The sequence below is a fragment of the Haliotis rufescens genome, unplaced genomic scaffold (genome assembly GCF_023055435.1).
Source record: "Haliotis rufescens isolate VD_foot unplaced genomic scaffold, xgHalRufe1.0.p SCAF_16, whole genome shotgun sequence".
Taxonomy (NCBI): Eukaryota; Metazoa; Mollusca; class Gastropoda; order Lepetellida; family Haliotidae; genus Haliotis; species Haliotis rufescens.
In genome coordinates this window covers 557,337-578,925 of record NW_025963846.1, presented here as the reverse complement: position 1 = coordinate 578,925, position 21,589 = coordinate 557,337, and the positions used below count along the sequence as shown (strand labels likewise).

General features: G+C 39.3%; 2 protein-coding genes across 3 annotated transcripts in view; one reads left to right on the top strand and one right to left on the bottom strand.

Moving 5' to 3' along the window:
• Positions 1 to 8,495, top strand: part of LOC124146141 (muskelin-like) — a 33,708-nt gene extending 25,213 nt beyond the window's left edge. For both annotated transcript variants that reach the window (XM_046516276.2, XM_046516275.2), the window contains exons 16-21: positions 1,014 to 1,090; positions 4,581 to 4,692; positions 5,949 to 6,026; positions 6,410 to 6,574; positions 7,229 to 7,286; positions 8,095 to 8,495. In XM_046516276.2, the coding sequence (XP_046372232.1) occupies positions 1,014 to 1,090; positions 4,581 to 4,692; positions 5,949 to 6,026; positions 6,410 to 6,574; positions 7,229 to 7,286; positions 8,095 to 8,216 (612 nt within the window). In that variant the 3' untranslated portion in view covers positions 8,217 to 8,495. The remainder of the gene's footprint in view (positions 1 to 1,013; positions 1,091 to 4,580; positions 4,693 to 5,948; positions 6,027 to 6,409; positions 6,575 to 7,228; positions 7,287 to 8,094) is intronic.
• Positions 8,496 to 18,779: 10,284 nt separating this feature from the next.
• Positions 18,780 to 21,549, bottom strand: LOC124146140 (U6 snRNA-associated Sm-like protein LSm3). Its single transcript, XM_046516274.2, has 4 exons — positions 21,392 to 21,549; positions 20,995 to 21,105; positions 20,340 to 20,435; positions 18,780 to 19,093 (listed from the first exon to the last, which is right to left on the bottom strand). The coding sequence occupies exons 1-4, from the start codon at positions 21,410 to 21,412 to the stop codon at positions 19,010 to 19,012; spliced, it is 312 nt and encodes a 103-aa protein (XP_046372230.1). The 5' UTR covers positions 21,413 to 21,549; the 3' UTR covers positions 18,780 to 19,009.
• Between the last annotated feature and the right edge of the window lie 40 nt (positions 21,550 to 21,589).

The following is a 21,589-nucleotide window of genomic DNA, read 5'->3' as shown; positions in this document are numbered from 1 at the left end:
GGAAAATTCTACAAAATTCATTCCACATGACATCATCTCTGAAGTTACTTAGATCTACACATCATTCACACCATATTCAGTCACAATTTTCTCTTTTTTTTATTTTTCAAGACAAAAGTCGCTTGAAATGTATATTTAACCTAGAAGCAAAGCAACATGTTATTTCCTTGCACTAAAAATAGACAAGGGGAAATCTTGAAGGTAAAAGACAAGCTGACTTCATTAAAAAAATATACTTATATGAATATCGGCGATTTTTTTGTTCAAGAACACAGATTTATAAGGTACTTTATTTGCCGGTCCACAAGGACTGGCAGTCACATAGATTACAGCTCCAAGCCCAATTTTTCTGGTAAAAAACCTAGTATTTACCGGTAAACGGGAACACTGTCTCTTCACCAGGAGCCGTTCGACAAAGCAGTCTTAGTGCTTAGATGATCATAGCTCTCGTGCTTTAACTGTGACTTACAATAGTCGTGTAAGATTGCTTTGTGAAAGGATGTCCAGGTCACCAGATCAGAGTTACCTCCACTAGTAGCTCACTTTCCTTTTCTCTGAACATTGGACTCAATATTTGTAGTTTTGGGCAAGAAACTTTTGATGGGTGATCTGGTGGATAGGCATGTTTTGGATTCTGTGTTATAAGATCGAGGATCAGGATAAATATCCTGATATAAATTTTCGGATTAATTCAATTCATTTTCACTTCGGTAAGAATTTATGATAGGAACAACTATTATGCTAAGATGCTAAAAACAAAGGCAAAAATATCTATTTTTTGTCTTGAGGGTCAGTGAATAAAAAAATGTTAAGAAATGAAGATATAACTGGTTATGAACTGGTATGTTACCTTGAAGTCATCATCCTCTAGTTTGAACACAGCATGTTGTTTTATCTTAATGAAATCGTGCCTATGAAACAAGTAATAAAATAAGCCTGGCCTGCCACAACTTTGAGAACCTGAGAATATAGTTGTTATCTCATGCATTGAAGTATTGTATTTTTGATTGCAGGGACTCAGTCGAGATAAGGAAAAACGAGATAATGTCAAAAACTCATTTTGGGTGTATGACATTGGGAAAAACAAATGGTAAGATCACAACTAATTCTAAGTGGTAACTTTCTTTGAGACCTTTAATGGCCACAATGTTATGATGAGTGAGTGGGGGAGTTTAGTTTTATGCCGCTTTTAGCAGTATTCCACCAATATCACGGCGGGGGTTACCAGAAATGGGCTTCACACATTGTACCCATGTCAGGAATCAAACCCAGGTCTTCGGTGTGACAAACAAATGCTTTAACCATTAGGCTACCCGACCGCCCCATGGTGTGATGAAGATTTTATCAATTATGTGAATGCCAGTTTTCAGTCTGTAATGTAAACAAGATATTAATGTGGGTCAAGGCAAACCAGCCTCCATAACTGTGTGTAGCTGTGTACTGATTATGCTGATTAATAAAACACCTTACTAGTTTGGAAATGTTGGTAGGTAAGGCCACAATAAATGACAAACTAGATTTGCATCTAAATGTTTCAAAAATGCGTGATTGGAGTTGTTTAAGAGAGAGAGGGGAAAGGTAGGATCCAATCTGTTGCAGTCTGTGTGATTTATTCTGTTACAGTTAGTATGCATGAAAACCCATTGTTTAGTTTTAAAATGACTGGTTAAGATGAATGTCTACTGGCATTTGTCTAGTGGACAAGAATATTTGTCTTGTGGATCAACATATTTGTCTAGTGGATCAACATATTTGTCTTGTGGATCAACATATTTGTCTAGTGGATCAACATATTTGTCTTGTGGATCAACATATTTGTCTAGTGGATCAACATATTTGTCTAGTGGATCAACATATTTGTCTAGTGGATCAACATATTTGTCTTGTGGATCAGCGGTTTTGTCAAGTGGATCAGCATATGTGTCTAGTGGACCACTGTAATTGTCTAGTGGATCAGCGTATTTGTCTAGTGGATCGGTGTATTTGTCTAGTGGTTCGGTGTATTTGTCTAGTGGGTCGGTGTATTTGTCTAGTGGATCAACATATTTGTCTAGTGGATCAACATATTTGTCTCTTGGACCAGGGGCGGTCGGGTAGCCTAGTGGTTAAAGCGTTCACTCGTCACGCCGAAGACCCGGGTTCGATTCCCGACATGGGTACAATGTGTGAAGCCCATTTCTGGTGTCCCCCGCCGTGATATTGCTGGAATATTGCTAAAAGCGGCGTAAAACCATACTCAGTCAGTTAGTCAGTCTAGTGGACCAGTGTATTTGTCTAGTGGACCAGTGTATTTGTCAAGTGGATCAACATATTTGTCTAGTGGATCAACATATTTGTCTAGTGAATCAACATATTTGTCAAGTGGACCAGTGTATTTGTCTAGTGGATCAACATATTTGTCTAGTGGACCAGTGTATTTGTCTAGTGGATCAACATATTTGTCTAGAGGATCAACATATTTGTCTAGTGAATCAACATATTTGTCAAGTGGACCAGTGTATTTGTCTAGTGGATCAACATATTTGTCTAGTGGACCAGTGTATTTGTCTAGTGGATCAACATATTTGTCTAGTGGACTAGTGTATTTGTCTAGTGGATCAACATATTTGTCTAGTGGACTAGTGTATTTGTCTAGTGGATCAAGATATTTGTCTAGAGGATCAACATATTTGTCAAGTGGATCAGCATATTTGTCTTTTGGATCAACATATTTGTCTAGTAGACCAGTGTATTTGTCTAGTGGATCAACATATTTGTCTTTTGGATCAACATATTTGTCTAGTAGACCAGTGTATTTGTCTAGTGGACCAGTGTATTTGTCTAGTGGATCAACATATTTGTCTAGTGGATAAGCGTATTTGTCTAGTGGATCAACATATTTGTCTAGTGGACTAGTGTATTTGTCTAGTGGATCAAGATATTTGTCTAGAGGATCAACATATTTGTCTTGTGGACCAGCGTATTTGTCTAGTGGATCAACATATTTGTCAAGTGGATCAGCATATTTGTCTTTTGGATCAACATATTTGTCTAGTAGACCAGTGTATTTGTCTAGTGGATCAACATATTTGTCTAGTGGATCAACATATTTGTCTTGTGGACCAGCGTATTTGTCTAGTGGATCAACATATTTGTCAAGTGGACCAGTTTATGTTTTAAGTGGATCAACATATTTGTCTAGTGGATCAACATATTTGTCTAGTCGACCAGTGTATTTGTCTAGTGGATCAGCGTATTTGTCAAGTGGACCAGTGTATTTGTCTAGAGGATCAACATATTTGTCTAGTGGATCAGCGTATTTGTCTAGTGAATCAACATATTTGTCTAGTGGACCAGTGTATTTGTCTAGTGGATCAGCATATTTGTCTAGTGGACCAGTGTATTTGTCTAGTGGACCAGTGTATTTGTCTAGTGGATCAGTGTATTTGTCTAGTGGATCAACATATTTGTCTAGTGGACCAGTGTATTTGTCTAGTTGATCAGCGTATTTGTTTAGTGGACCAGTGTATTTGTCTAGTGGGTCAGTGTATTTGTCGAGTGGACCAGTGTATTTGTGTAGTAGACCAGCATATATGTATAGTGGTTCAGCATATTTGTCTATTGGACCAGTGTATTTGTCTAGTGGATCAGCATATTTGTCTAGTGGACCAGGGTTTTTGTCTAGGGGACTAGCGTATATGTCTTGTGGATCAGCGTATTTGTCTAGTGGACCAGAATATTTGTCCATAGGACCAGCGTATTTGTCTAGTGGACTAGTGTATATGTCTTGTGGATCAACATATTTGTCTAGTGGACCAGAATATTTGTCCATAGGACCAGCGTATTTGTCTAGTGGACTAGTGTATATGTCTTGTGGATCAACATATTTGTCTAGTGGACCAGAATATTTGTCCATAGGACCAGCGTATTTGTCTAGTGGACTAGTGTATATGTCTTGTGGATCAGCGTATTTGTCTAGTGGACCAGCATATCCGTCTAGTGGACCAGAATATTTGTCTAGTGGACCAGCGTATTTGTCTAGTGGACTAGTGTATATGTCTTGTGGATCAGCATATTTGTCTAGTGGACCAGAATATTTGTCCATAGGACCAGCGTATTTGTCTAGTGGACTAGTGTATATGTCTTGTGGATCAACATATTTGTCTAGTGGACCAGAATATTTGTCCATAGGACCAGCGTATTTGTCTAGTGGACTAGTGTATATGTCTTGTGGATCAGCGTATTTGTCTGGTGGACCAGCATATTTGTCTAGTGGACCAGCATATCCGTCTAGTGGACCAGAATATTTGTCTAGTGGACCAGCGTATTTGTCTAGTGGACTAGTGTATATGTCTTGTGGATCAGCATATTTGTCTAGTGGACCAGAATATTTGTCTAGTGGACCAGCATATTTGTCTAGTGGATCAGCGTATTTGTCTAGTGGATCAGAATATTTGTCAAATCCTGAATAAATTTGGTCATGCACATTGCTTGAGATGTGATAGGTGTGTGTGGATGGTTGCAGTTTTAACACCACCTTGCTGTGATGCTGTAACTTTAAAGTGTTGAGTGTACTTAAAGTGTATTTGTTTCTTTATCAGGTCATGCATCTACAAAAATGAAAACACAGGGCAACAGTACTGGATCAAACAGCAGCATGTGGAACCAGTGCCGAGGTTCGCACATCAGCTGGTGTATGACCATGTCAGGAAGGTGAGCTGCGTAATCCACTGACAATGTGGCTGTATGTACTAGTCCGACCAATGCCAATATTTTTAGTGCTAGCCCACTGAGATACCATGCTGCAGTTTAAACATGAATACCCCACTCAGCAATCCAGTCCATGTTTTAGCCCATTAATGCTGAGCATCAGACAGGGTAACAACAAGTACCATCTTTTAGCGTTTTTTGATATGACACGGCCGGGGATCCAACCCTCGACCTTCCGCTCTCCAGGCGGACGCTCTATCACTGGACAAGGGTTAGAATGAGCCACAGTTCTATGTTGGTTGTGGAAAGTGTCAACTAATAAGCCACATTCCGGTCCACAGGGTCTTGAATGTGGGTACACATACCTATCTAGGTCACTCAGAGATCAGTTTGACAGTAGCCATTTTGTCCTTCACCGAATGGAGTGAAAGTCCTGAACTGGATGTGTGTCATTGTTCCCCAACTGCATGGAATGTTGTTATTCTTTCAGTTCTGGGTTAGCCTGGCTCCATGATATAGCTGGAATATTGCTCATTGTAAGATTACAAACAAACATCCATAAATGATATAGACATGGACATTAAAAAGAAGAAGCCTTTCTCCTTCATGCCCTACCTGAATCGACCGCCTCCGTGGTCTTGTGGTAGAGCGTCCGCCCGGAGAGCGGAAGGTCCGGGGTTCGACCCCCGGCCGCGTCATACCAAAAGACGTTAAAAGATGGTACTTGTTGTTACCCTGTCTGGTGCTCGGCATTAAGGGGCTAAAACAAGGACTGGTCGGCTCGGAGTCAGTATACTGTGTCTGAGTGGGGCATTCGTGTTAAACTGCGGCATGGTATCTCAGTGAGCTAGCACTATAAATCGGCATCAGTCCGGACTAGTACAAGCAGCCACACAAACACACACGTACATGCACGTCGCTATATAAGTGCAATAATCTTGGACGCGACGTTAAACCCCATTTCACCTCACCTCACCCTACCTGAATGTTGATTTGTGAAAATCTAGGTGCGTCCATGTCATCATTTTTGTGTGTATGCTATGACAGGCAGATCTTTACTCACTGATGACTTTGTCTCCTTTATGTTGTCTTAATATTGATAGTCATGTTTTTTGTGTTTTGTGTGTGGTCAGATAATGTAAGAAAGTAGTTGACAGCATTTTCATAACGATCTTGGAGACCCTGATTTGTTTCAATGCTTTCCAACAGTACGGAATCACATCCAATATTCTTACACACGTCCTCTTTTATTGTCATAGGTCCACTACCTGTTTGGAGGCAATCCAGGAAAAGACAGCTTACCGAAAATGAGACTTGATGATTTTTGGTCACTGCAAGTGAGTAGCATCATTGCATTATTCGGTCCAAATTATTAATTATGTTTTATTTGAGCAGTGCTAGAAAGCTGAAATACTAACTTTACCTTTGCAGTAGCTGTTCTGGGTTAGAATTCCGGGTACCCAGCAACGTATGCTTGTCGTAAGTGGCGATCAAATCTGTCGGGTTGTTAGGCTCGGTGACTTTGTTGTTGTGTGTCACTGTCTCCCAGTGGCATGGATCATTGCTCACGATACTAATCACTGAATTGTCTGGTCCTGACTCAGTTATTTACAGGTTGACGTCATATATCTGAAATATTGCGGAGTGTGGCGTTCCACAACAAACAAACAAGCTTTTCCTCCATCTTAAATAAAAGAACTCATCTTTCTACTTGTCCCAGCTCTGTCGGCCCTCAGCGGATCATCTTCTACGTCGGTGTCGCTACCTCATCAGGAAGTACCGCTTTATGGAGCTGGCTGCAAGTGACCCTAAGAATGCCATGATCTACCTTCAGAACGAACTGGCAAACACTGTCGACCATGCAGATACAGAGGAGACAAGGGAGGTAAGTGCAGTTTGACTGTTTCCTAAGTGTGTGGTAATGTTGGGAAACATCGATCATTGATCGCATTCAGTTTGTTCCAACTGATCAATCATTGATGATCATTGATAATCAATTGTCCTTTTAGGTTTCCAGAAGTTGTATGTCAAAAATACTTCATTTGAAGCATCTTGTTCGCTTAAATTTCATATTGATGATGAACCTGTTTGTGCATAATTATTTACAAAACAAAGAAATATTTAAGGGACAATTATGAAATAAAAGCTAATGTCAAATGTCATTTTCTCCACAATTAATTATATCAATTATGGACACTTACAGCCAGTAGAGGGGTGGTCGGGTAGCCTAGTGGTTAAAGCGTTCGCTCGTCACGCCGAAGACCCGGGTTCGATTCCCGACATGGGTACAATGTGTGAAGCCCATTTCTGGTGTCCCCCGCCGTGATATTGCTGGAATATTGCTAAAAGCGGCGTAAAACCATACTCACTCACTCACTACAGCCAGTAGAGAGCAACTAATCCATCATCGATTATTATCACTTGTTTGTAATTTAGAAAATTTGAAGCCTACTATTGACTACGTGCTCAGCGACATTCACTTGCTCTCTCATGTGCACACTGTGAGGAGACTGAAGGTACTATTGCACTGTGTTTCCAGTTTCAGCTGCTTGCCTCGTCCCTGTTCAACGATGGTGCAGAGAATGAACTCCTGGAAGGTACTTTCCTTACAACAGTTTCTATGGAAACTACTACTTTTTCTTCTGAATGAATAATTTCAAAAAAGAGTACAACTTTTTGTCAACATTGTCTAGTAATGATATATCTAGTATCAGTGATAGAAAATTTGAGTGAACAAATTTTGAAATATAGAGATTATAGCCCACTTACATTTTATTGGAATCCTGTCACATCATATGTTAGGAATATGAATTGTTTCTTGTGAGCCTTTGGCGAGAGTAATACATATGTTTTATTCCTAATATTTGATATTTATTATTCATAAACACACAAAGGTAATAATCTCTTTATTATATAATGTCTTACTTAAATAAAACATAATGCTATTCACTAATGTATGTTTAGAAACTGTGCAGCAATACAAAGCCTGTGTTGACACAGAGTTCCAAATGATTGCTTGTTAACATAAGTAGTCACACATTGGAAAACCACTATCAGATTATTCAGTGAACATTGTGCAATAGTTTTGACAGTGTGCAATAGATGACAGCATTGGCATATTTATCGGATTTGTGATACCATGTTTATCAGAATGGTTTATTGCATTGATAACACTTCCATTATAGGGCGGTTGGATATCCTAGTGGTCAATGCGTTCGCCCGACATGCTGAAGACCCGGGTTCGATTCCCGACATGGGTACAATGTGTGAAGCCCATTTCTGGTGTCCCCCGCCATGATATTGCTGGAATATTGCTAAAAGCGGCGTAAAACCATACTCACTCACTCACTTTCCATTATATGATTAAATACAAGAAAATGAAAATGAAAATATCATTATTTTCAGATTCCGATGTGAATGAACATTTTCAAAGTCGGACAGATCTGTTTGATTTGCTGGTGAATTACTTCCCTGATCACATGACGCAGCCTAAAGGAAACCTCGTGGATTTGATACCGCTCGACTAAAATCGGCCTGGATATGTTCGACTGAGAGTTGCTCAACCGTCATGAGTCGCTTCCCCTGCGCAATACAATGGGCTTTCATGTATAGATTTGTACTAGCACATGCTCTGATGGAAGTGTGTGTTTGAGGATGTGTCTGTGTAATTGTGACTGAGAAGATGCAAATATGTTGATAAAATCAGGAATTGCATGTCACAGTTACTTTCAAGACTTTTTAGTAGATCTTGGTGCAGTATTTATGAATCTTACAGACAGATCTGGTTTGGAAAAGAATTATCTTTATTGAGTTTGAAAAATGGTCTCCCAATGCCAGGAGTTGTTGCATTGAAATTTTTTATGTAAAAGCATGTTCGTGTTATTATAAGCACAGATTGGTATTCAATTCATCTTTACACACATTTGATCAATCATTTTCTGATATTAGTAGACACTGAATATAATGAAAATACTAATGCATGTTCAGAAGGATATTGCTTTAACAGTGTTAATGGTGAAATTCTGAAGTTTAATATTCTAGAATCAGTTAATCTAAAATATAAGTCATCCTTATTGTATTGGCATTCACGGATGAAGTGGAGAAGGTGACTTTTGAATCAGCATGAGGTTTGATAAGGGTCAGGTAGCGCAGTGTGGTTATCTCCCTTTGACCAGCTGGTCTGGATGTGATTCAACTTACCCATGATATTAACACATTAGTCAGACTGTCCGGTGACTGTGAGTCAGAATGATTTCCCAGTGCCCTAGACTGATTGCAGTAGGTGACTGTCACCTGGCCACGATGCCTTCTGAGTAGAAGTGATGGAAAGACCTGGGATGGCAACCTTACGAGAGACCACTTGCAGCTGAGGCCTAGCTGATCATGTTCCCTTGTTCCCTGACTGCATGGTTGCTAGCATTTAGATCAGTGGTTTGTCTGGTCCAGGCTGCTGTGATATAGCTGTAATACTGCTGACAACAAATGTATTTAAAGAACACCTGATTCTTTCATATTCTTTTGCTAATCTGTCATGGCATGACAACTGTAGTAATATGAAAGAATCAGGTGTTCGTTGCAGATTAACTACAAGAATATGAAAGAATCAGGCGTTTACAGATTAACTATAGTAATATGAAAGAATCAGGTGTTTGTTACAGATTAACTAAAAGAATATGATAGAATTAGGTGTTCGTTGCAGATTAACTATAAGAATATGAAAGAATCAGGCGTTTACAGATTAACTACAGTAATATGAAAGAATCAGGTGTTTACAGATAACTAAAAGAATATGATAGAATTAGGTGTTCGTTGCAGATTAACTACAAGAATATGAAAGAATCAGGCGTTTACAGATTAACTATAGTAATATGAAAGAATCAGGTGTTTGTTACAGATTAACTAAAAGAATATGATAGAATTAGGTGTTCGTTGCAGATTAACTACAAGAATATGAAAGAATCAGGCGTTTACAGATTAACTACAGTAATATGAAAGAATCAGGTGTTTACAGATAACTAAAAGAATATGATAGAATTAGGTGTTCATTGCAGATTAACTATAAGAATATGAAAGAATCAGGCGTTTACAGATTAACTACAGTAATATGAAAGAATCAGGTGTTTATAGATAACTAAAAGAATATGATAGAATTAGGTGTTCGTTGCAGATTACCTATAAGAATATAAAAGAATCAGGCGTTTACAGATGAAAGAATTGGGTGATCTTTAACTTCTTTTGAATAGTATATAACAAAATGGCTCTGTTCAACTGTGTTGTTTTAACCACAGCCATCTGCTGATGAAGGTGATGTGATCATTAACTAATAGTTAACTAACTTGTCAGATGTGTGTAAATTGGGGCTAGGGGCAATGGAATCTTAAAAAGTATGTTATCTGAGTTCCCAATCATTTCCAACTTTAATCATCATGATCTTCCAGCGTTCATGGGGGCACGGGTGGCCCAGTCGTCCAAGGCACCGCGATTCGCTATGCAGAGTTGCAGAATCCCGGTTTGCCCCAATTATGTTTCTTGGTTTGTCTGTACCATGCCCATGCTCTTGGGTTTCACCGAAGTGGTAAACGTCAGAGACCTGCATGACTTCGGGCTTTCCTCCCACATTAAGCTGACACGCCGCAATATAACTGGAATACCGTTAAAAGCGACATTAAACCCAACTCACTCACTCCAGCTTTCATGTGTGGAAAGAAATGCACAAGGTTAGTTTTATTAATGTATTGATGCAGGGTACTGTAGATGTCAGATAGGTGGTTTATTCATCTATTAGACCACATCAAACTATTAAAACAATGTTGATTTATTGTTCTGATTTATGAGTAATATTTTATAGATGGACGATAAGTGACAATACATCATGAGGATGCAGCACTGATGTTGATGTCAGTGTGAGCTGGGAGGAGCAACACGTTGTGGGACAGTGTGTTGTGGGGACACATTGTTGCAGTGTATCAGGCACTACAATTCTGTGTAGAGTTGCACCCCTTAGGCTTGCAAGGATCCACTGGTCGTGGGCTTGAATTTGCTTTGATTACGATCCTTGATCTTCCAGCACCATAGCAGTGCTGATGAGACACTAATGTGGTAACCAGTGCTTGTGCTTTTCACCAAGGTGGTAAATGTCTTAGACCTGCATCACCTAGGGCTTTCCTCACACATCAAGCAGACACTCTGTAGTACAAGTGAAATACTGTTGAAATTGGCTTTACACCAAACGCAATCACTTACCAATGTGGTAATAGTCTTTGGGTTGTCCTCTCTCATTTAGCAGGCAGCATGGGATGCCTAATCGTCAAAGGCACAGCATTTTGCTGTGCAGATACGAGTTCCTTGGGCAGGCCAGAAACTTGTGATTTGTCAGCACCATACCTGTGCTTGTGGGTTTCACCAAAGTGGTAAAACGTCTGAGACCTGCATCACTTCGGTCTTTCCTCCAAAATTAAGCTGATATAACTGGATACTGTCCAAAGCAGCTTTTCACCCAGCTCACTCACTCACATTTAGCATTTCTTTGATCATCTAACTGAATACTGTTCAAAGCAGTGTCAAACCCAGCTCTCTGGGGTAGAATAGGTCTTCAGCAACCCATACTTGCCATAAAAGGCGACTATGCTTGTCGTAAAAGGTGACTAACGGGATCGGGTTGTCAGGTTGCTGACTTGGTTGATAATGTCATCGATCCCAATTGCGTGGATCGATGCTCATGATGTCAATGACTTGATTGTCTGGTCCAGATTCGATTATTTTACAGACCACCGTCATATAGCTGGAATATTGCTGAGTGTGGCGTTAAACAACAAACAAACAAACAAACAAACCCAGCTCATTAGTGTTGTCTTGTTGATGTAGTTATGAGTTTCCAGTCTTTCTAAGAACCCAACCAAAGTACAGATCCTCCCAAGTGCATTTAAGTTTGAATATGCCACCTGAGTAGATTTACATTCACTTGTGTGACAAAATGGCGATATCTCTTTGAAAGAGCCTTTTAGCTGTTGTTTGAAAGTTAAACTTGCCCACTATAAAGGTAGTGTTGAGGTTGTGAGATGTTCTCAGGTACAGGCTAATATAAGACTGACTTCTCGGATAATCAGGGCTATGACACTATTTGATGTACTAATAATCATCCTTAATCAGTCAACTATTAATGATCTCATAGAAGCTATCAACTAACTCTCATAGGGCAGCTACTGATGAAGTATTGTGTGTAGTTTTATGTGAATAAGAGCCAGTTATCACTGAAATAACTCAACCCAGGGATTGTACATGTGTAAGTAGTCATGAGGCAAGCGTTATCTACGTAACGGTAGATAGTTGTGAGGCAAGCACTACCGACAGGTTTTGAACTGTAGCCATGTGGTCAGTCCAGTGTTTGTGGATTATTATCAGGTAATGGCATATCATATGTGTTCTTTTTATGGCATACATGTTCTTGCGTTCAAGTTATTATGAATATCGTATTCGACATAATAAGCGCCGCGCTCTAATAATTGCCCACAGCGATAATTGCTAACATATTGGCAAGTGAACTTTTCCCAATACTCACCCCTTCTGATTGATCAATGTACACAAGACTTATTTATTTGCGTATAATACGCACTCTTGTGTTATATGCACCCTTAATTATGGGCAATTAAATTCTGGAAAAATATATCTGTCGTACATAAACATTTCAGGCTGTCATCACAAACCACGAAATTTATCTTTCAACTCTTTTCCACCAAAATAATACTCTAATAAGAGCCCTGTATTACGAATTTTGAGAGAGCCCTGGGCGCTTATTAAGTCGAATACGGTAATGAATTTTTTAGTTTACCTTGAACATGGCTCTTAACATCATTTTCAGTTGATTTTAGTGTTATTATATGGACTATTACACATATTAGCTCAGCATACTAGACCAGCCTTTTACTGGCTTCAGACCAGTGGTTCAAGTCCCAAACTGCATTTTGCAACATGTGTGAAGTTCAAATGTTGTCAAAATCCTGAAAATACCTCTCTCAGAAGCATTTTCTGCAGTCGACCAGGTAATTAACCAGGTCAGAAGCAAACAGGGGGGATATATGTTACAGTTGGAATTGAAATCTGCATCAGAAAAGTGTGCTACATGTGGTGTATTGCATCTTCTGGATTTTACTTGGAAATTTGTTCGATGTGTAACACAGGAGAGGGTGTGAGATTTTAGCATCTTGATGCTGTGGTTTGGGGAAGCATCTTGATGTGGTGGTTTGGGGAGATGGACTAATCACATCGAATATGGCACAGGATCAAAAGACGGATTACATCGATTATGGTACATGATCAAACTCCTGTGGCGCTTTGTGTATGACCCAAAACTTTCACGGTGTCTACTTAATAGGTGCAAAAGATTATCATTTTGAAACGTATTTCCTCATATGCACATGGGCATTGGTTCCCAGATCTCCAGACACCGCAATTTCATGTTTCTTTCTTTTCAGCTCTGGAAAGATTTTACTTGTCCTGGGTTTGAATCTCAGGTTGGCCACAACCTGTGAAGATCCGGGTAGAATAGGTCTTCAGCAACCCATGCTTGCTGAAAGAGGCGACTATGTTTGTCGCATGAGGTGATTACCTGATCAGGTGGTCAGGCTCGCTGACATGGTTGATGCATGGCATCGTATCCCGATTGTTTAGATCGATGCTCATGATGTCAATCACTGGATTGTCTTGTCCATACTTGATTATTTACAGACCGCCGTCATATAGCTGGAATATTGTCAAGTGTGGCATTAAACACAAACAAACAAATTTGCCCCAATTAATCCTCTTGACTTGTCACATCATATCTGTACTTATGGGTTCACCAAAGAGAGAAACATTTATGACTTTCATCACTCTGGGCTTTCCTCCCACATCAAGCTGTCACCCTATGATCTAACTGAATGATTGTTCAAACGGCATTAAACATAGCTCACTCAGACAGCAGTGATCCACATTCTTGGTATGAAGTCACTGCTTTGTTCCCTTGGCAAGGTCTGCAATTATCCCTTGTCAGTTGGTAGTATGGTCTACTTGTTGAATTAGCAAAGTGTTAGATGTTTTGACCCTTGCATCACCTATTGCCTTTGAATTCGATGCATGCTTTAAATGTGTCAGTTCATGTGTCAGGTTATTCTTGTCCTCCAAATGCAACAAGTGAAGTCACTGTTTGTAAGGACATACTAGGGGTGGGACGGGTAACTCAGGTACCCGGGTCAGGTGGGTACTGAGTAGGACCCGGGTACCCACAGGACTATCCGGACCCGTGGTTAGTCAGGTGATACATTGTTTAATGACAAAAATTATCTCGATTTCTAATGGTTACACTACAAGTCACTAATGTTCGCATTTCTTTCTGACTATGCACCCATTGCTTCTGACTTTTCATATGGTTGAATAAAGATATCACTTCAGTGTATGCATGACCAGATTGTTTGAGACATATATCTAAATATGTTTTGCCAGGGCTATTGTAAGAAAATACCCAATCAGACATTTTGTACCTATCTCTTCAGACCTACAATGGGTACCCGGGGAGGGTCGGGTAATAGGGAGATGGATACCTGGGTAGTAAATTAGGACTCGTCCCAGCCCTAGTACATACCGTTATTAACACATGCGGGTCTTGCACGGTGCAATTGTACATAACGTGATTTGTATTTCCATTGTGAAAATCAGGTGCACAGAATGACTGCTGAAAATGGACAGGGTGGGTAGATTGGGGTGTGAGTATGCTGATCTTGGAACAGTAGCCCTTCAGGGGTGTTTGAAATTGAGGTTGGTCCAGGGGTTGGTGAGATTTGCTCCCATAGTATTTGAATCATGGGACACCTTCTTTAGTCATTAAGGTTATGACGTGGACCCCTGGACTTGGGTTGTTCTGTGAACAACTGCCAGGTCTTGTTCCTAGGGTGATGACACGACAATATGTCCATAATATTGCCGAGTGGTGTAAAACCACATTCAGTCAATAGTCCGTTCACATATCAGAATGATCCCAGTCCTAGTCAACTATTCTCACAGCTATTTCATGCTCAGGATCTAGTCTTCACACCTTATGTAATTTAAATGTGTGAAATGACATGATACAGGGTCTTCACATTTCTTCAGTCAATTTGCAATGACCCACTCGAGTCTGGTTCCACTTGTGGACCTGGGGACATGCTGTGATAGTCTTTGTTAAAAAAGGAAAAATGTGCAGGGATCGTTGTCTTAAGAATATACTGAACAAACATTTTTAGAGATCATGAATATTTATATATTTTCTTGTTGTGAAGAGGGGTCACGGGTGGCCCAGTCATCTAAGGCGCCGCGATTCGCTGTGCAGAGTTGCGTCCCTTGGGCACGCCAGAAACCTATGATTGTGGGTTGGAATCCCGGTTCGCCCCGATTATGTTTCTAGGTTTGTCAGCACCATACCCGTGCTTGTGGGTTTCACCGAAGTGATAAACGTCTGAGACCTGCAACACTTCGGGCTTTCCTCCCACATTAAGCTGACACGCCGCGATATAACTGGAATGCTATTAAAAGCAGCGTTAAACACAACTCACTCACTTGTTGCAAAGACTGAGCACACAATTTTAAAATTTCCCCCAAAATGGTCAGGATCCCTCACTTTCTAAGCTTGTAACTTTCATCTTGCTGCAGATTCATGGTTTGGGGTTAGGAGTACCGTATTCGACGTAATAAGCGCCCACGGCGATAATTGCTAACATATTGACAAGTGAACAATCCCAATTAGCACTCCTTCCGATTGATCAATGTACACAAGACTTATTTATTCACGTATAATACCCACTCGTGTGTTATATGCACCCTTAATTAAGGGCAATGAAATTCTGGAAAAATATATGTCGTACATAAACATTTCAGGCTGTCAGCATAAACCACGAAATTTATCTTTCAACTCTGTTTTTTCCACCAAAATAATATTCTAATAAGAGCCCCCTATTTCTAATTTTGAGAGCGCCCTGGGCGCTTATTGCCTCGAATACAGAATTTGACTTTGTCATAATTCTTATAGATTTCCCGTATTCTTGTGTCGGTTGATAACATACTTGAATCAATGCAGCCTTTGGAGCTTTGGGAATGGGATTTTTAGAATTAACAAATAACATGCAAATTACTTGTGTGAGAACATCACAGTGCCAATAGACATCCCAGGTGACTAGCTGTCTAATGAGCAAGTCATAATTTCGTGTAGTCAAATGATTTTAAATGATATAGATGAAAATGCAGACAAGTCTTTTTAGTGCCTGTAGTTATCATTGGTGATATACAACTGATATTTGATACAATATCCAAGGGTAAGCTAACATTGTTGAATCTGTGTAGACAGTATTGTTAGACATTTGTAATTTATAAACTGTACAGTTCTAATGATTATCATGCTTGTATGAATGTCTGTGTAAATGTGATGTCATCCTTTATGTTGTCCTTGTCAAACACCATATTATACTCTTGCTAAGAGCAGTTATCCAAATGTATATATCATGAAAATATTGTAAATAAACATCAATCAAAACTTGAGGTGTTTTATTGTTTTTCTTCCATTCCAAGAGTTCTCCAGATTTTTGTTTGTTTTTTGTCACAGTCCGCAATATTCCAGCTGTAATACAGAAGATTTTGTTTGTTTGTTTGTTTTACGCTGCACTCAGCAATATTCCAGCTGTTTGACGGCGGTCTGTTTACCCACAAAAGATCTACCATGGTCGCATCCATATGACATAGAAAGTAAAACAAGTGTGTTTCTGTGTGTGTTTTTTATGCAAACAAATGACAAATTACAAGAAACAATAACTAAACAAGGGATAGTCAACAAAGTCGTCTATATCCCCCACCCAATTTAACATGTTATTGGCCCAAACCAGGTAACTGACCCAACATTTCTCTTAGCCCATGTCAAAATAGCTGCAATGGAAATTCTAAAATAAACATCTCTAAAACTCCATAATATCAAATGGCACCAGTTCAGTATGTACTTTATATATAGACATGCAATGTTTGGCAAGGAAATATTTAACAGTTTATTTGTTATACTCTATAAGTGAACCCACCTTTTATTAAAACTTAAATCCAACTTGTTGCCATGGAAACGTAAACAATAAAAATTTCTAAAAGTGCTAAATATCAAAAGGCACCAGTTCAGTATGTGCCTGGTAGACATGCAAAGTTTTGTAAAAAAGTATTTAACGTTTTTTGAGTTACGCTCTGGAAACGAACACCACCCTTATAGAACCTAAGTCCAACTTGTTGCCATGGAAACATAAAAAATAAAAATTTATATAAAATTCCTAAATAGCAAAAGGCACCACTTCAGTATGTGACTGATAGATTTGCTAAGTTTCTATCAAATACACTGAATGGTTTTTGAGTTCTGCCCCCGGAAAAGGAAATGATTACGGACAGACAGGCGAACGGACGGACGGAAGGACTGACTGACTGCTATATTCCACCACATTATATGCAGGGGGTTATAAAAATTAATAACCCCAATGTAACCATACAGAAAGAATACAGAAGTCATGCCATAAATAACTGGAGCACAAGTTAAAGTAGAAGAATCAGTCGGCAAGAGCACCATCTCAAGACTTTGGTATTGGTTAGGGCTGGGACAAGTCCAAATTTACTACCCGGGTACCCACCCCCTATTACCTTACCTACTACCCGGGTACCCATTCTAGGTCTCAGGAGATATCCGAATGGAAACTTTTTTTAGCATAGCCCTGGCAGAACGTATTTAGATACATGTATTAAACAATCTGGTCATACATACACTGAAGTTGACTTAAGTTATATGTTTATTCAACCATATGAAAAGTCAGGAAGAATGGGTGCATAGTCAGAAAGAAAAGCAAACATTAATGACTTATAGTGTAACCATAGAGTTCCAGATAATTTTAGTCATTAGACAATATGTCATGTGACTAACCACTGGTCCGGGTTGTCCTGTGGGTACCCGGGTCCTACTCAGTACCCACCTGACCCGGGTATCCGAGTTACCCGTCCCAGCCCTAGTATTGGTACCAAGATCACGGTGACAACTCAGGTCAGGCCATCCCAGTGTTACAATGGTTGCCCAGGGCTGCTCTGTCATTTGCTGTGAAGGTGTACCTCAGCAGCATCTATAACTTCTTCTACTGTGACATAGCGGTGTCGAGCATGCAGTGGAGAACTGTTTGGTTCAGGGACAAGTGAAGATTTGTGCTGCATTGAATTGATTGGACAGCCATTGTGTGCCAACACTGCCAAGGAGTGAGTGAGTGAGTGAGCATGGTTTTACACCGCTTTTAGCAATATTCCAGCAACATCACGGCGGGGGACACCAGAAACGGGCTTCACACATAGTACCGTTGTCGGGAATCGAACCCGGGTCTTCGGTGTGACGAGCGCACGCTTTAACCACTAGGCTACCCGACCGCCCCTACACTGCCAAGGTTGCTTTGATGCCAACTGTGTACGGAAGATTGACAGATATGGCGGTGGCAGAGGAAATCTCCTTACACAGGAACATCAAACCTGAACCTCATACACTGCAGGCTGAGTGGGCTGAACTTTCCCCCAAAATCATCTGTCCTCTCATCATTCCATGGGCACTTATGCGTTTCTTTGTTTGGGTACATATTAACCCAGTCATGATATTCAGTCAAGAGTATGGGCGGCAAATTGGACAAAAATATTGAAGTTGAAATAATGGACAAAGGTATGCAATAATTGTCAAATGTTACGAAAAAAGAATGAATGTTAGACATTCTGGAATGTTCGTTTGTTCAGTTTTCAAATTTTTAATCGAGAACTGTGTCAACATATTTTTCAAGCATAGTCTGAAATGGAAGTCGCCAGGTTGAAACGAGTGCCGTAAAGCTTAAGAAAGCTGCTTTCTAATTGGCTGATGTTGACTTCTTGTTAGTCGTTTCAGTGGTCGGTCAAAATTCGCGAAAGGTCGTTCTGACGTGACCCATAATGGGATGTCCTCAGATCTTTGTTTAGCTGCAGCGAGAACTTAGATCTGATTTTAATGAGATTAAGGCAACCCGTGCCCTCTCCAAAGGAAAACAGATAACTATGACCACATCAAGTACAAATGAATTGTTTTATTCTTCATGAACATAACCAACATGATGGTCATACAATGAGATTTTGTGTATCAAACTTATGTCCAATATCAGCCTCATGACCCAAGCTGATAGTTACTTCCCTTGGACCAGAAATTGAGTTGAGATTGCACTCTATCTTCAAGTGTCCTTCACAAGTTAGTCACAGTATTATTAAAATGATTGATGATGGGAAATGGGTGAAGACCTCCAACTCATGTCCCTGTTCTCATGGGTGGGGAAACAAGAATGACGCCGTCTCCTCGTACAAACAGCATGGGGATGTTCCTCTTTGTTGACTGGAATGTTAACACATCATTAGTAACTCTCATGAGAACAGATGTCTGCAGCCTTAGCCACCTGTTTGAAGCCAGAGTCTAATAAAATTGCTATTGGAAAAAGGAAAAAAGAAAGAAAAATTGCTTTCGGTCTCGTAAACATGGTAAAAACAGTAAACACTAGTCCATATACTGTGACAAAAACCTATTGACAAAAACGCAAGGATAAAAGTTCAGGATTGTAGACTTAAAAGTTTTTGGCACATGATAACTATCACAAAACTATAAGAGATGTTATTGGAAAGCAGACAAAAAAAACATCACTATATTATATGACTAACAGGCGTGTGGACCTATTCTGCATTAAATCCCAAGTTGGACCCAAGCTGTGGGTATTGTTTTGAGAATCATGGCACATATTGATACACATTTTTGCATATATAGTTTAGCATGTTATAGCGTGTATATGGATGAAAAAGAATGGTAAAGGTATATTTACATAAAGAGAATCTCGACCCAGTGTCTTTTGATAACAAATATATCAACATGAATTGATAAAAGTGGAAAAACTTCGAAGCTTGCCAAGGAGTTTTCCACTTTTATCAACAAGTGTTGATATATTTGATATCAAAAGACATGAGGGTGAGATTTTATTTATCATCCAACATCATTCTTCCAACTTTTTCAATTTGGAGACAGTAATGGACAATGGCATGCAAAACATTGTGATGCAATTTAATTGCAGCGATATCTACAATGTAGATCTAACCCAAGCGATATCTCAAATGGGAGCCAGTTTGGGATGACAAATAGCAGTCTGTGCCAAATATTTTTTAATCTACTAGCCCAAACTTCTCTCTTGGTATTATTTTCAGTAGATTTTAGTTTTATCATGTTTATTGTATCAACTTTTAATAGCTTAGCTTACAAATTTTTACAAGAATCAGGCTTTAAACTAGTGACATACAGGCTAATATAGAATGCACAGAAGTGTTTTCACAATTTGTAAGTTTAATTGACTCCGAAAATATTTTTCTCAGGTTTCTAATTGGCTCCTTCACCATGTGAACATGACAAGTGTCATTTATCTTTACAAACTTATGATCGAGCCCTGGAATCCCCATGGGTGTCTTTTCAATTTGTCAGTCCAAGATTTATTGATTTTCAACCAGTGTCTAAAGATGTCTCTGTTTTTTCGAAGTTTGAGGATTTTTTTGTTGGTGTAAAAAGGTTGTTTCAGTTAATCATATGTTAATCATGTTAATACCTTGTAGATTTCTTCATATGTTTCCTCATCAATCTCTACAGTTGTGACTGTTTCCTCAACTTCTCCCATGATCATATTCAAATGCTGATCATAAGCCTGAAAAGAAAAACAACATGTCATTCATCATTTAATTCAATCATAATGCAAGAATTATCAACTGAGTGTGGCATCCAGGCACATGGTTTCAAATACAAATTAATTTCAAATCGAAAACTTAAAATGGACTTGTAGCAAAAAACATCAGCAAAACCACTCAATTTGCCTTTATGTTTATATTGGAGAGGGGTGGCAATGCAACATGTTGTGAAGTAGCAGAAATTCGCACCATTCCTGTGTGTGACACCATTATAACCCTGCTACGTTAGTTTAAAGGGAACAAAGTATCAGTGTTTTGAGCTTTGATGCAAAGTTGCAAAGTGGATGTGTAGATTTCAGCAGCTAGCCTAACTAGAGTAAACACTGGTCTCCTATTGTGACAAGCATGGGATCATTCACTGGGACTTATTTCTTTGTCAGTAAGCGCAAGCTGTTTACTTTAGTTCAACAAATTCTTTTTAAATTAACTAAACCTCTGTAGTGAGTGTGATGCATTAGACTTTGTTAGACATATATCTTCAGAGAGATGTATATGTCACTTTCAAACAAAATGTCTTACATGCAATCTGCCTCGCAACTCTCTGTCATTTCTCATCTTCACATAAATACGTTCATCCAGGCTGAGTCGAATGAGATCCAGTGGTTCTTCCACTGTCTGCGCAGGTACTTGCTGAAATGTAAATAAAAAGCACTTAGAATATTCTACACTCATTAGTGTATCATGCCATACACCCGATACTGGCGGGCGCACAGTCGTGACAGCATATCATTGCATTCAAATTCGAACTCTGTGGATTCCTTTTGGACATAGCATACAGTGACAGTTGGCAATACAAGAAAACAAGGATTCACTGGGAACATGAGCCCGTATTGAAATGTGATAACTTAACGACTGACACTTATATATTTGTTTCAAAATACAACTTATTAACCGGTTAATTTCGAGAAAAGCACACCTGCTCTTGGTCGTCCGCCATTTTGGTAAATCAGCTTTCCGGTGTGCTGTTTCGTATGCTAAGGCAGTAAAATTTGAAAATGAATTCATTCTTTGATACGCAAAGTTTGTATAAATGTCTATTATGTCATGAAAGTTCTTGATTTTATAATATTCACGAAACCGATCAATGTATTTTCCTAATTTCGTAACATCCGAA

Coding starts and splice junctions, on each gene's coding strand:
- LOC124146140 (XM_046516274.2), bottom strand. CDS start 21,412: ATGGCGGACGACCAAGAGCAG. Junction 20,436..20,994: donor AGTTGCGAGGCAGATTGCAT/GTAAGACATTTT, acceptor TTTTCTTTTCAG/GCTTATGATCAGCATTTGAA. Junction 19,094..20,339: donor CATATGAAGAAATCTACAAG/GTATTAACATGA, acceptor TTAACATTCCAG/TCAACAAAGAGGAACATCCC.